The sequence below is a fragment of the Sturnus vulgaris genome, chromosome 1 (genome assembly GCF_052056855.1).
Source record: "Sturnus vulgaris isolate bStuVul1 chromosome 1, bStuVul1.hap1, whole genome shotgun sequence".
NCBI classification, from domain to species: Eukaryota; Metazoa; Chordata; class Aves; order Passeriformes; family Sturnidae; genus Sturnus; species Sturnus vulgaris.
Window position 1 is genome coordinate 1,094,970 of NC_142243.1, and position 12,801 is coordinate 1,107,770.

The window sequence follows — 12,801 nt, forward strand, 5'->3', positions numbered from 1 at the left end:
TTAGCTGAAAGTCTGGCCAGGTAAATGTCATTGTCCTCAATTCTCAGCTACAAAATGGGGCAACTCTAATTTGGAGCTTTCTATGACTATCAGGAATTATTCTTATTATTCTTATTGAATCTGAGATCGTCTTTGGTAGAATACACAGCTGCACAAAACTACCTGAAACTTTCAGTGATGCACACCAAATTGCAGATTTTCTTTTTTTTTTTTTTTTTAAAAAAAGCAAAATCAGTAATTTTGGCTGTAAGACTGAACCGTGGAGCCCCCAAAAATCTTGCAGAGCTGCCCATGAGTGACATTTTGCAAGAGCTGTTGGCATCACAGGGAAACAGGAGAGTGTTAAAGCAGGAGAGGGAACATCACAGATCTCCCAGCAAAGCATGGGAGGGCCTGACAAAGCTGAAAGCAAAGTATTTTTATCTGTAGCCAGGGGAAATGTTAGGGAAAGTGGAGACACAAGGAAATGACACAAAGGTAAATAAATAAAGAGTTGGCTAAGTGACAAGTGGCAAGGCAATGTCAAAAGGGGAATTCTCTTCCTGGAGGAACAAAACCAGTTATTAGAGTGTGAGGATCCAAAATAAGCCTGGCTTAATGTTTTCATTTCTAATCCTAGAAATCCAAAAGTTCTGATGAAATGAAGTTAAAAGGAACTCTTCTCAGACAAAATACTCTGCCTGCACATCCCTGTGAGCTGTGAGTGCTGCAGGAACAGAGCAGATGCTGCTGAATCCCTGGGGTTTGATGATCCCTGGGACTCTTCATCCTGGAGCTGGAAAACAGCCACCTAACATGGGGAGCTTTAATAAATATAAAAATAAATCAATAAATAGCCACCTAACATGGGGGGCTTTAATAAATATAAAAATAAATCAATAAATAAATAGCCACCTAACATGGGGAGCTTCAATAAATATAAAAATAAATAAATAAATAGCCACCTAACATGGGGGGCTTTAATAAATATAAAAATAAATCAATAAATAGCCACCTAACATGGGGAGCTTTAATAAATATAAAAATAAATAAATCAATAAATAGCCACCTAACATGGGGGGCTTTAATAAATATAAAAATAAATCAATAAATAGCCACCTAACATGGGGGGCTTTAATAAATATAAAAATAAATAAATAAATAGCCACCTAACATGGGGAGCTTCCATCTGCACAGGTAATAAAAGGACTCTAGAAGAATGAAATGTTGTTTTTCAGTCTCATCTCTGAGGGAACTCCCAGCCCTCTGATATCCAAGCCACTGCTGAATGCCCAGGAGTTTAGGAAGAACAGGGGAAGACACAACTTCACAGAGTGACAGAATATCCTGAGCTGGAAGGGACCCATCCAAGGCCAAGTGCTGGCCCTGCACAGGGTGAAGCTGTCACAGAAAACCACAGGAAATTCCCCTTGAGAGGAGACAAAGCTGCACAGCTCCCTGGCAGGGCAGGACAGGACAGGACAGGAGGGGACAGCCAGGGCTCTGCTCCAGGGCACAGGGACAGGACAAGGGGAAATGGCTCAGGATGGGCCAGGGGGGACAGCAGCAGGAATTTCCCCATGGAAAGGGTGGGCAGGGATTGGAAGTGCCCACGGAGGTTTGCAGTGCCCATCCCTGGAGTGTCCCAGGAATTCCTGGCTGTGACACTGAGTGCCCTGGGCTGGGGACAGGGTGGGGATCAGGCCCAGCTGGGACTCTGTGACCTTGGAGAGCTTTTCCAGCCTCAACAATTCCAGGGCTCAGTCACATGCAGTGTGCTCCCACTGAAAGGAAGAAGGTTAAACAGCATCCTAAGTTATGTGACAGAACAGAATCAAACATCCCTCCCAGATATTTTTTGGGGGGTGGTGAACTGTGCTCTGCTCATGTCCTGCAGTCTCCTGTCACTTCTGTGCCTTGCCAAGTCACTTCTAATTCCAGAGGTGCCTCCAGCATCAATTGTCCACAGAAACAGGCACAGCCCTCAAGTTCCAGAGCTGCTCCCAAGGGAGCTGTTAATCCTGCACTGTTTAGCAGCCCTTGATGAATGCCAAGAGAAGCAGGGATCCTGCCTGCTCACCCCCAGGGAGGAGCTGCTTTACCTTCCACTGCTGCCTAAATGAAGGGACAAGGTTTATGGGAAAAGCCAAACACAGAAATCCCAATCCCACCTCAACTGCTGCAGTGGGAACGAGCAGCTCCAGGTGAGGAGGGACCAGCTGAGTTCTACCCAGAAAAAGGAAAAACAGGAGCACAGACTTAGAAAAACCATCCCACACAGCATTTCCCACCTTTTCCAAGGGCAGGCTCGCAGCTTTATCCCACAGGAGAGGAGATTGCTCCAAAGGGACCAGGCCAGGAGAGGATGAGGATCCTGAGCATCTCTCACACATTATTGCAGTTTTCTAACTCCAGAAAGCAGCAAAGCTTGCCTGTTCTGACACTCAGCAGGAATTCAGGAAGGTTTGATGCCACATTTATCAAAAGCCAGAGTGTTTCACACACACCAACTCCACACAAGGTGTACTCAGCATTTCATGGCTCAGAGCAGAAATGGCACCAAAATAGCCTCAAAAAGGGGAGATTAGTGCTGAGGATATATGTGAGGTGTATTTCCTTGCTCATGCAGGACCGAGAGAGCTGAATTTGTCCCAACTCTCTGCAGGGAGAGCAGTTCTGAGGGGTTTAAGGAGGAGGAACCACAGCCTTGATCAGCATTGCAGAGTTTCCCTTGCTCAGCCACTCAAGAGCTGCTCTGAGGTGTAAATTCGCTCTCAGCCCCAACCACCCAAGAGCTCCTGAGCAGCTTCACAGTATCCAATATGTTCCTTAACTATAAAATTTCCTTTTTTCCAAAAAAAGGTCCCATTAATCCAAGATTACCCCGGTGCCAACCCACCCCGAAACGAGAAGGCTCGAGAACAACAGCTGGGGTGCAGCTAGGAAAGATAAAATGCACAATATAATCAGCCTTACCCTATTTGCAGTGATGGGGCTGAACTGGAAGAAGATTAAAGAGCTCAGGGCTCCGAGGGAGCCACAGGCAGAGGCAGGATTAGGGAAGTTTGCTATCCCCAGGTTCAGATTTAGCCTGTGTCACACGACTCTTCCCAAAGGTTTTGTAAGCAGGATAAACCCCCACCAAATCCCTTCTTACAGGCAGAACCCCGGGTTTAGAGGAGGAGGAATAAAAGGGGAGGGGAGCAGCAGTGCAGGTACAGCCCCACCTTCCCCAGGTCCTGCTGGGGATGGGACCCCTGGGAATGGGACCCCTGGGGATGGGAATGGGACCCCTGGGGATGGGAATGGGGTCCCTGGGGATGGGAATGGGGTCCCTGGGGATGGGACCCCTGGGAATGGGAATGGGGTCCCTGGGGATGGGAATGGGATCCCTGGGGATGGGACCCCTGGGGATGGGAATGGGGTCCCTGGGGATGGGACCAGCAGCTCCCAGACCTCCCCCCCTGCCCTGCACATGGAACAGGAGCCCTGCAGGGCTCAGCTCATTCCCTGCTGCCAGCCCAGGAGCTGATCCCCACTACAGCTCCAAGGCAAATATTTACCCAGTGATCCAATGGCAGAGATTAACTCCCATTGTGAAGCCAACAACGAACCCCACCTGGCAGAAAGGTGACGATAAAGTGTTTAAACTAAGCTTAATTTTCGTGTCTTTTACAGTGCTGCTGTTTATTTTCCTTTGACAAGCTCCTCATTGAAATTCCCTACATTTAATCTGAAGGATCAGTGCAAAGACTCCCCAGGAGCTACTGGAATAAGCAAGGGAATAAACATGATGTTGTTTTAAGCACTGAAGAAGGGGGGGAAGTCTCTTTTTAAGCTGCAGAGAGACAAATTAAAGGCAAATTGGGTAATGGAAAGGCAGGATAAGAGCTCTGGCTGAGGAGCAGTGAGGGTCTGCAGCACCAGGTCTCTCTCCAGCTGCCTCAAAACCACCTGAGAACAGCAGGGTTTAAAGAGGCTGCCCCAGGGTGTGCCCAGGAACATCCCAGCTGCACAGAAACACAGCCCTGAGAAACGCCAAGACCATTCTGTGCAGAGGCTGGGAGCCCAAAGGGTGGGCAGAGAAAAGGGGTCCCATCCTCCAGGAGGGCCCAGCCTGCACAGTTGTGCAGCACCTCCCCACACAGGGTGGTTTAAATGCATTAATAACGTCTTAAATCCAACGTACAACCCCCAAAGTTCACGGCTTGAATATTTTAAGTCCCAGCTACTTGTTCAGGAAATTCAAGCCTTGGAGGACCCCATTCATTCACCCAGCTGTCAGATCCTTGCTAGAACAACTCCTGAGCACGCAGCAAAACAGAAAGGGTTTGTATTCCCAGTTTTTAAACCTCACTAAGCCTCCCTGTTAAGCTTTTAATAGACTTCTCGACATATGTATGACTTCATTATAATCCTTTTAATTTCCTATTCAATGAGCCAAGTCAGGGACATCCCACCTCTGAAGCAAAGGCTGAAACAAAAAAAAAAAAAAAAAAAAAAAAGAAAACCAAGCAGCAGATTGGTGGGGAAGCACCATCTGAGAGAGACCCAGCATGAAAACAGCATTTTGTACACAGAAAATGTACAATTTTTTTTTCCTTCATCCCTCATCCCAGAGCTCTGTTTCTCCACATCACGACACCCCAGGCTCACAGAACTCCAGGATGCTTTGGCTTGGAAAGGACCTAAAGCTCATCCTGTTCCATCCCTGCCATGGCAGGGACACCTCCCATTATCCCAGGTGCTCCAAGCCCCAATGTCCAACCTGGCCACCCCCATTCCCATTCCCCCCTGAGCCTGGCAGGAGCTGCAGGGCAGTCCTGCTGTCCCTGGGGACACAGCAGCAGCAGCAGCTCATTACACAACAGCCTAAGCTGCTTTGACACAAGCAGGGCTGGGGCACAAAAGCTCCTTGAGCTCCTTCCCCATTGTGGGAAAGCTGCAGAGCTGCTTCAGGGCACAGCAGGAGGAACCTGGGGATGGCACCAGGGCTGCCAGGGCAGCTCCCTGCTGGGTCACACTGCCTGTCCCTCAGCAATCAGCAACTCAGGGAATGGCTTGGCTGGGAAGACACCTTAAGGATCACTCACTTGCAGCATCCCAGGCTGCTCCCAGCCCTGCCCAGCCTGGCCTTGGGCACTGCCAGGGATGCAGGAGCAGCCACAGCTGCTCTGGGCACCCTGTCTGTTATTCCCAGTGCTTAGCAAACTTCAACACTTGGGAAATTTCTTGATGCTCTTTGGACAGCTCAGGAGCTGAGATTGTGCAGCCACAAATTCCTCATCTGGAAGAGCACCAGGACCTGCAGAAAAAAAAACCCTCATCCCCCACTCATCCTCCAGGAGCAGAAGAAAGAAAGAATTATCTGGAAGGAAAGAGCTTCTGTCCCCACCAGGGACAGAGAGTCACATCACCTTCCCCATCCACCTTCCCCCCAAAAAACAACCACCCCAAAGCTCAGGGACACTCACACAAACCCTCTGAGTCATGGAGGAACTCAGCAAAGCTGCTGAATTATTCACTAAAATCCTGCTGTTTTTAGACTGGAGCCACAGGAAACGTGAACTCCGTGGCAGTGAGCATGGCTGGATGCAGCCCCCTCTGAGGAGCCTGCAAAGCTCTGCCCCAAGCCCAGGGAGGAGAAAAGCCTCTGGAAATAAAAACTTGCACCAAGAGGGAAATGCACAGGCAGGTAAAAGAGGAAAGGCAGCAGAAAAGCTCTAGTTAGAAGAGCACAGCTGTAAATGTCCCATTTACAAAATGCTACACACAACAAAAACAGATTTGGGGATGCTTTTGTTGGGAGATTTTTCTCCATCCCTTCATTCCCAGCCTGGATTTGTGTTTGGGATTGTCCCAGCCCTTGCAGGACCTTGTCCTTGGCCCTGCTGAAGCTCCTGAGGTTGGCACAGTCCCCGTGGGTGCCCATCCCTGCCCTGCCGTGTGACAGCACCCAGAGCTCGGTGTCCCAGCACAGTGCCCGGCCTGCCCCAGCCCCAGCGCCCTGGCACCCACAGCAGGGCTGGGCAGGGCTGGTCCCACCCACTGGGCACCAGTGACCACCACTGGGTGTGACCATCCAGCCCCTCCCGATCCACCAAAACACCCACCCGGGAAATCCCAGGCTCTGCAGTTTGTGGGACAGGGTCAAACACTCTGCACAACACCCTTGTCTCTGGGGACAGGTTCCCAACCTGTGTCCAGGCAGCCGAGGGTTCCAGTTCCAGCCTTGTCCCCTTCCAGTGCTGCCACCAGAGCAGCTGATCCAGCACATTCCCTGCGGGAATCAGCCCTGGAATGGCAGCAGGACCCCGGAGATTCTCACCACAGAACACTTGGGAGGGGTTAGTTCGAGATGTTTATTAGGGAGATTTATTCCACAGCAGTTACAGCTTCACATCATACACAGCATTGGAATTAATAATCGAGCATCAGGAGTGACAACAGACAGGGGTGGCAGCACTGGGGTGTTAGAGCACAGCAAAGGGACAGCAGCACCCCCAGGGCTGCAGGAAAGCAGGGAGAGCAGGAAATGGGAGCCCAGGAACACTCCTGGTGCCTCCCAAGGACACAAACAGCCCTGCCCCAAGCTCTCAGAGGGACAGATGGATGTTTCCCAGGAGGAACAGACTCTGCACACACCCCTCCACTCCCTACACCCACCCCAGCCCCACAGCACATCAGTGAGGCCAATGGCACTTCAAATAAACAACAAACAGGGACACAAATGTGGGCTGAGAGCATGGGGGTGTCATGGGATGAATGTTTGGGGCTGCAGGAGCTGCCCCTGCTCTGCTGGGCCCCCCCAGCCCCACCCCACTGACCGGGGGTCCCAGCATGAGCTGCTGCTCCCAAAATCCCCCTAAGCCAGGACTTTAAAGCATTGGTGCCTTGCAATGAAGTAAAGATCAGTGGGAGTGGGCAAAGTCTCATATTCAAGGTAACCTGAAACCTTGTAGAATTGCATCTGAAAATCCCTCTCAGTCTCATAATATTTATTCTCTATTTCTAGGGCACAAGAGTTAAGCCCACTTAAGGCAAAAGGTGAGAAAGAACAATTGAGGAGCCAAGTTAAAGTGATTTGCTTCAAAATCACATTAAAAAAAAAAAAAGCTATGAAAAAATAGCTATGAAAAGAAAGCCAAGAATGAAAGAATCTCCTTTTATGGCCACAGAGAGCAAAAACCCAAAGCAAAGCACAACATGAAGGACTCCGAGGTTCTGTCCCAACCTGAGTGATGCTGTGAACTTCATGGGGTTGGGAAGCAAGAGCCCAGTTTGGGGAACTAAGAGCCTCCAGGATGTGGAGTTTTCCCAAAAACAACAAGTGTGGAGCTGGGAGGAGAAGTCCCCGGGGTCACTTGCTGGGAAGTGGCACCACCAGGAGCTCCTGACGAGGCCTGAGTGGGGCACAAAGGGGTAAAATTGGCACCAAAGTGGGGAGCAAAGTGCCAGGTCCTGCTGCACAGCAGTGGCCAGGCTGTGACTCAGTGCTGGCACTGCCACCCAGCACAGAGCATGTGAGGTGTCACAGGAACAAACAACAAAGGCTGGGGGGGATGGCAGAGCAGCCCCTCTGCTGCCACAGCTCTGCTCATTGCAGCCCCTCAGTCCTGGGGAAAAGCACCAGGGCAGCTCCCACTCACTCCCCTCACAAGAAGGAAATAACTTTTGGAGGCAAGTGAAGCTCTCAGCAGGTTTGGTTTGGGGCACTTCAGCCTCAGACTGAATTTGGGATCAACAAAATCCTTTCCATCGGGTGTTGAGGCCAAGCACCCTGAGCTGCACAACACAATTCTCCTCACCCAAAACAGTTCCTCACCTCCCAGGACGAGCCTGGCTCAGGCAAAACACTGCCTTGTCTCTCGAATTATCTCCTCCTTTCATGTTTTGTTTCATCTGCTGATGGAAAAATGAGCACTTTTGTCTTTGGAAAGCTCTGCACCCCTATGGAGCCAGTGGGAATGGCACTGGACATGCTCCTGGAGCTGAAAACAGGATTGTTCCTTCTGCTGTGGCTGGAAATGCCCAGCATTATTTCACTACAATTTCCCAACTCGGTCCTTTTGTTTCCCTCACTTTTAGCAGGGACAGATTATTTCTCATGGCAGGTAAAACTCCATCCAAGGCTGTGCTTCCCCACAGGAAGCCAGGGGTGTGGAAAAAAGGCAATTTCCTTTCTTACTTCTAAAGGCTTTTGGGAAGGAGTATGGCAGCATGGCAAGTGCTTGGACCCCAAAACCAGAGGTGATCCACCTGTACCTCAGGAAACTTTCCCCTTTCAGAAATGATCTGAACCCAGGGGTTTGGAAGAAAACACCACTGCTAGAGATGAGAACCTCCTGCGAGAGGGTTTCCAAGCAGCAAGGATCAAGGCAGGTACTGTCAGAGGCTGTGGTGAGTGTGGGGAGAAGGGGAAGGGAGCTGCAGTCGTGGTGGACCCATCCCCTATGGAAGCACAACTGGAAACTCCAAACCTTCTCTGATCGAGCACCATGAAAACGGAGAGAAATTAAATTGAAAGGTGATCAGAACTAAAAATGGAGCTGTGGTCATGATTTCAAACCAGTGGCATAGTGCAGTTCAAAAGCAGGGTGCACTTTTGTGCTTACACAGAGAGAGGAAGGTTTCAACAAGCACTGCAGAGCACAGGGAGGAGGAGCAGGATGGAGCCACCCTTTGGCTTCTTCTACAGCCAAGTCCAAGGAGGTAAAGCAAGAGCTCTGTAAAATGCTGCAGATTTTAGAAGTGTAATGGCAGGTAGAAAAGGACACTGGTCTCGTGTCAGTGGCAGCCCCAGAGTTAGGAGACAGTCTAGGCTTCTAGGAGGAGAAAATAGAAGAGAGGAAAAGAAGAAGGAGAGGGAAAAGGGGACGGGGAAAGGGGCAAGAAAGCGCAGGTGGTTAGTAAACATCACCATGGAGGCAGCACTGCAAACAGCAAACACTCCACTCGTGCAGCCACGAGATCTGCCAAAAGCCACTCCCCACGCACACAGCAGCTCTGCTCTGCTCTCACAGCTGGCCCAACATCTGGCACAGCCACCACGCTGGGCCGGGCCGGCTCAGCAGCAGGGACGGGCACACAGCAGCAGCTCAGCATGCTGCTCACGGGCACAAGTGGCACTGAACACCAAATTATTCCTGTGAGCCAGGGCTGGGTGACAGGGAAAGCCCAGCTAGGGGAACGATGAGAATCCACAGGGATAATTCCCTAGGGAACTTCTCACCTGCCAGCAAGAGCATCTACACCAACCATCATCCCTGATGGATTTCTCTCCAGAAATTTGGTTGGGCTTTATTTTTAAATATATCTTTCTTTTGAACTCTAGGCAAATATCCTGCAATAAAGAGTTGCAAATTGAAAATTATACATGAATTTTTGGTTGGTTTGACCAAGCCCTCCCTAACCTTTGCCTCGTGGAGGTGAGCAGGGATTTCAAACCAGCACTGAATGAATTCCCTGCTGTGCATCCCCGGGAACGCTGCTCCAGCCTCTCCATTTATCCTTTTTAGGAAGAACAGGATCAGCAGAGAGCCTTGCAGGGGATGTGCCCAGCACCCAAAAGCAGAGCTCCCCTCTCAGATTCCCAAAAAAAAACCCCAGGAACAAACCCCCCAGGCCCAGCACTGCCCAGGATGGAGCAGCAGGAGCTGCCAGGGTCTCCCTGCCCAAACCCTGCCCTGAACACAGCCCTGCAGCTTTGAACACGGCACAACTGAGAAGAATCCAACCCCTGATGGAGGCTCTGGGACTCTGCTGCTCCGAGGGTGTCTGGGAGCAGGACAAGGAGTGCCAGGAGCTCGGTGCTGACTGATCCCAAGCCCTGCACACACTCCCCACGTGGCTGCAGATAATGCTGCATGTCACAAAACAACGTCAAGCATCACCTCCTTTTAGCTGATGAGTGAAGAAAAACCATCCAGCAATGTTTCCTGAGCTCCAGCCCAGGGAGATCCACACTTGGATTTGCAAACAGCTGAACCTGCCCTTTTCCTTGGAGTCTGCTTCAGAATGACTTAAACCCAGCTCTGCTTTTTAAAGCTCTCTCTGTAGCTTTTAACATTGGTTTTTATAGTAAAAAGCTGATTTGCCTGAGCATCACCTTCCTCAGTCCTCTCCTGCACTGGGCTCACATTCCACATCCCTAAGGATCACTGCAGCTTTCACACACAGGGAATGGATCCTGCTGAAAACAAATCCCCCAAACTGGAGGTGGTTTAGAGCCAGGGATGCAGGATTCAGGCAGCAGCACCTCTTAAATGTGGGACAGAGCACCAGCTCTGAAACCCCTCCAGTTCTGGTGGAAATTCAGCTTTTCTCCCTTCTCCCCCATGGAGAATCACAGATATTGCAATTATTCCACAAGGAAGGGGGTAGGGAAAGAGGCCATGAAGGAATTGTGTCATGTAAAATCTTCTGTTACTCTGGCAAACCTAATTAACTTGATGGCCACAGCTCCTCATCCTGACACGCTGCTCTGACACTTTGATGTCACTTTTAGACACACTTGAACAGGAGAAAAAAAAAAATCAACTCTACCCCACAAAGAGGGAATGTATTAATAAATTAAAAAGCTCTAGACACATAAAAGTATCTTTGATCAAAGTTGTTAACATTTAGTGTGAAGAGTTAAACCTCCACAAAGCAAAAGTGAGGCAAATAACAAAGAATTTTTTAAACACAATGCAGAAGTTCAATACAAAAATCCTGATGCCTTTAATTATTCAGACCATAAACCTGATTGCATTTCTATCTCCTTTAGTTAGAAGTATTACAGAAGAGGGAGGAAATATCCTTAGGAAGGTTCAGAAGGGTTCTTAATGTCATTTTATACTGAATTATAAAAGATGCACAACCTCCTTGGCTGGATTTCCAACGGCATGTGAAGCACAAAGATCAATTTTTCTGTTCCCATCCTCACTTAGGACATGAAACTCACTCACACTAAACCAAACTCTAAAATCCTAAGGAGAATTACAGCAGAGAGGTGTTTTAACTCATCCCCATCTCCCAAACGTTCATTATTATTTCCTGAAGGAGTTTTTATCTTGGGGCTGCACTGGGATAACACAGGCAATGATCTGGAGCTGGACATCCTCACAAGGGAGACCAAAAGAAGTGCTCAGCCATGCCAGGATGATCTGACTCTGGAATATTCCATCCCCTGGAAAAGCAGAGCTCCCACAGCCCAAGGCCCCAGTGCAGATGGGATCTGCCAGGAGCCCCAGGTCCCAGAGAGAAGGCTCCACTATTGCCTGGGACCAAGGGACACCGACCCCAGCACTCAGCCTCACTGCAGAGATCAATTCTTTTCCAGGTTCTGCACAAATGTGAGAAATACTGATCCAGCTCCATCACAACCTCTGGCACTCAAAACTCTCCTGATGTTATGGGCAAAGCTCCAAAGGCTCAGTGTCACCTGTGCCACTGCTGCAGCACGTGTGGGGACACGACCACAGCAGGGAATAAAAACTGCTCCAGAGGATGGGGGACATGGCAAAACACCACAGTGGGGCTCAGGGGACGGGGCAGTCACAGGACAGGGCACAGTTCATATTATTTGGATATTATGGACTCTCTACAAACCACTTCTATCAGCTGCCTTGCCAGCAGTGACCACGGATAAAGAACAGCACATCTTCACAACAAGGCTTTACCCAAAAAAACCATTTAAACCCCAAAGAAAGTGAAGCTCTGCTTTGTTGTCAATTCTTTGAGAGCTCATTAAACCCAAGCCCAGCCCCCTGGGAGGAGTTGGGGACTCCAAAGCAGCTGGATGTGGGCACTGAGCACGTACCTGTGTGGTGATCCTGCAGCCCGTGGTCACCGTTCTCCACCACCATGGGCCCAGAGGCTGAGGAATCTGCAAGAAATCAGCACAAGGGTTAAAACTGCATGGAATTCATCTCAATCCAGACCCTGAAAACAACATTGTGAAACTGTACAATCATTGAGGTTAGAAAGAGCTCCAAGATGGAGTCCAAGCTTTGATTGATCCCCACCTTAGGGTCACCAGGGTGGTGATCCCAAAATTAACATAAGAAATTATCAATTCCAGTTGAGAGCACACTCACAGAATCCCAGCATCACTGAGGCTGGAAAAGCTCTCCAAGGTCACAGAGTCCCAGCTGGGTCTGATCCCCACCCTGTCCCCAGCCCAGAGCCCTCAGTGCCACCTCCAGCAATTCCTGGCACACCTGCAGGGATGGGCACCCCAAACCTCCCTGGGCAGCCCCTGCCAAGCCCTGCCCACCCTTTCCATGGGGAAATCCCTGCTGAAACAGCACACACTGCTAAAGCAGGGATCAGGGGACATTTGGATCACCAATTCCCAAAACCAGCACAGAAAATCCTTAGCACTGTGGGATTTAGTGCATCTGGCCCTGAAATTCTAAAATTTTAACCAGCACCAGGATTTCCACACTGAACTTGGGGAACTTGGCAGCAGTGGACACAGGGAACAGTGTGAAGCTGTAGGAAGGTGCATGTGGATTAGATAAAAGAAGAAGTTTTACACAATGAGGGTGGGCAGGGCTGGCACAGGGTGCCCAGAGCAGCTGTGGCTGCCCCTGCATCCCTGGAAGTTCCAAGGTTGGACATTGGAGCAGCCTGGGACAGTGGAAGTGTCCTTGCCATGGCAGGGGTGGCTCTGGATGATCCTTAAGGTTCCCTCCACCCCAAACCAGTCTGGATTCGGTGACTTTATGACCCTGAGCAGTTTTAGTGAAGCAGAACAAGCAGCACCAGCTCCCCTCTGGGTCCTCAGTTCTGCTGACAGTGAGGAAATGCTCATTTTATAAATAACAAAGGTTTCTC

The 12,801-nt window shown here is 49.8% G+C and overlaps 1 protein-coding gene across 6 annotated transcripts in view; it reads right to left on the minus strand.

Moving 5' to 3' along the window:
• The window catches only part of MAP4 (microtubule associated protein 4), a 133,655-nt gene that overhangs the window by 70,476 nt on the left and 50,378 nt on the right, over positions 1 to 12,801 (minus strand). For all 6 annotated transcript variants that reach the window (XR_015806768.1, XM_088173325.1, XM_088173249.1 and 3 more), the window contains exon 4: positions 11,783 to 11,848. Coding sequence is in view for 5 of the 6 variants with exons in the window: in XM_088173325.1 (XP_088029451.1) it covers positions 11,783 to 11,848 (66 nt within the window). In the remaining variant the exon portion in view is untranslated. The remainder of the gene's footprint in view (positions 1 to 11,782; positions 11,849 to 12,801) is intronic.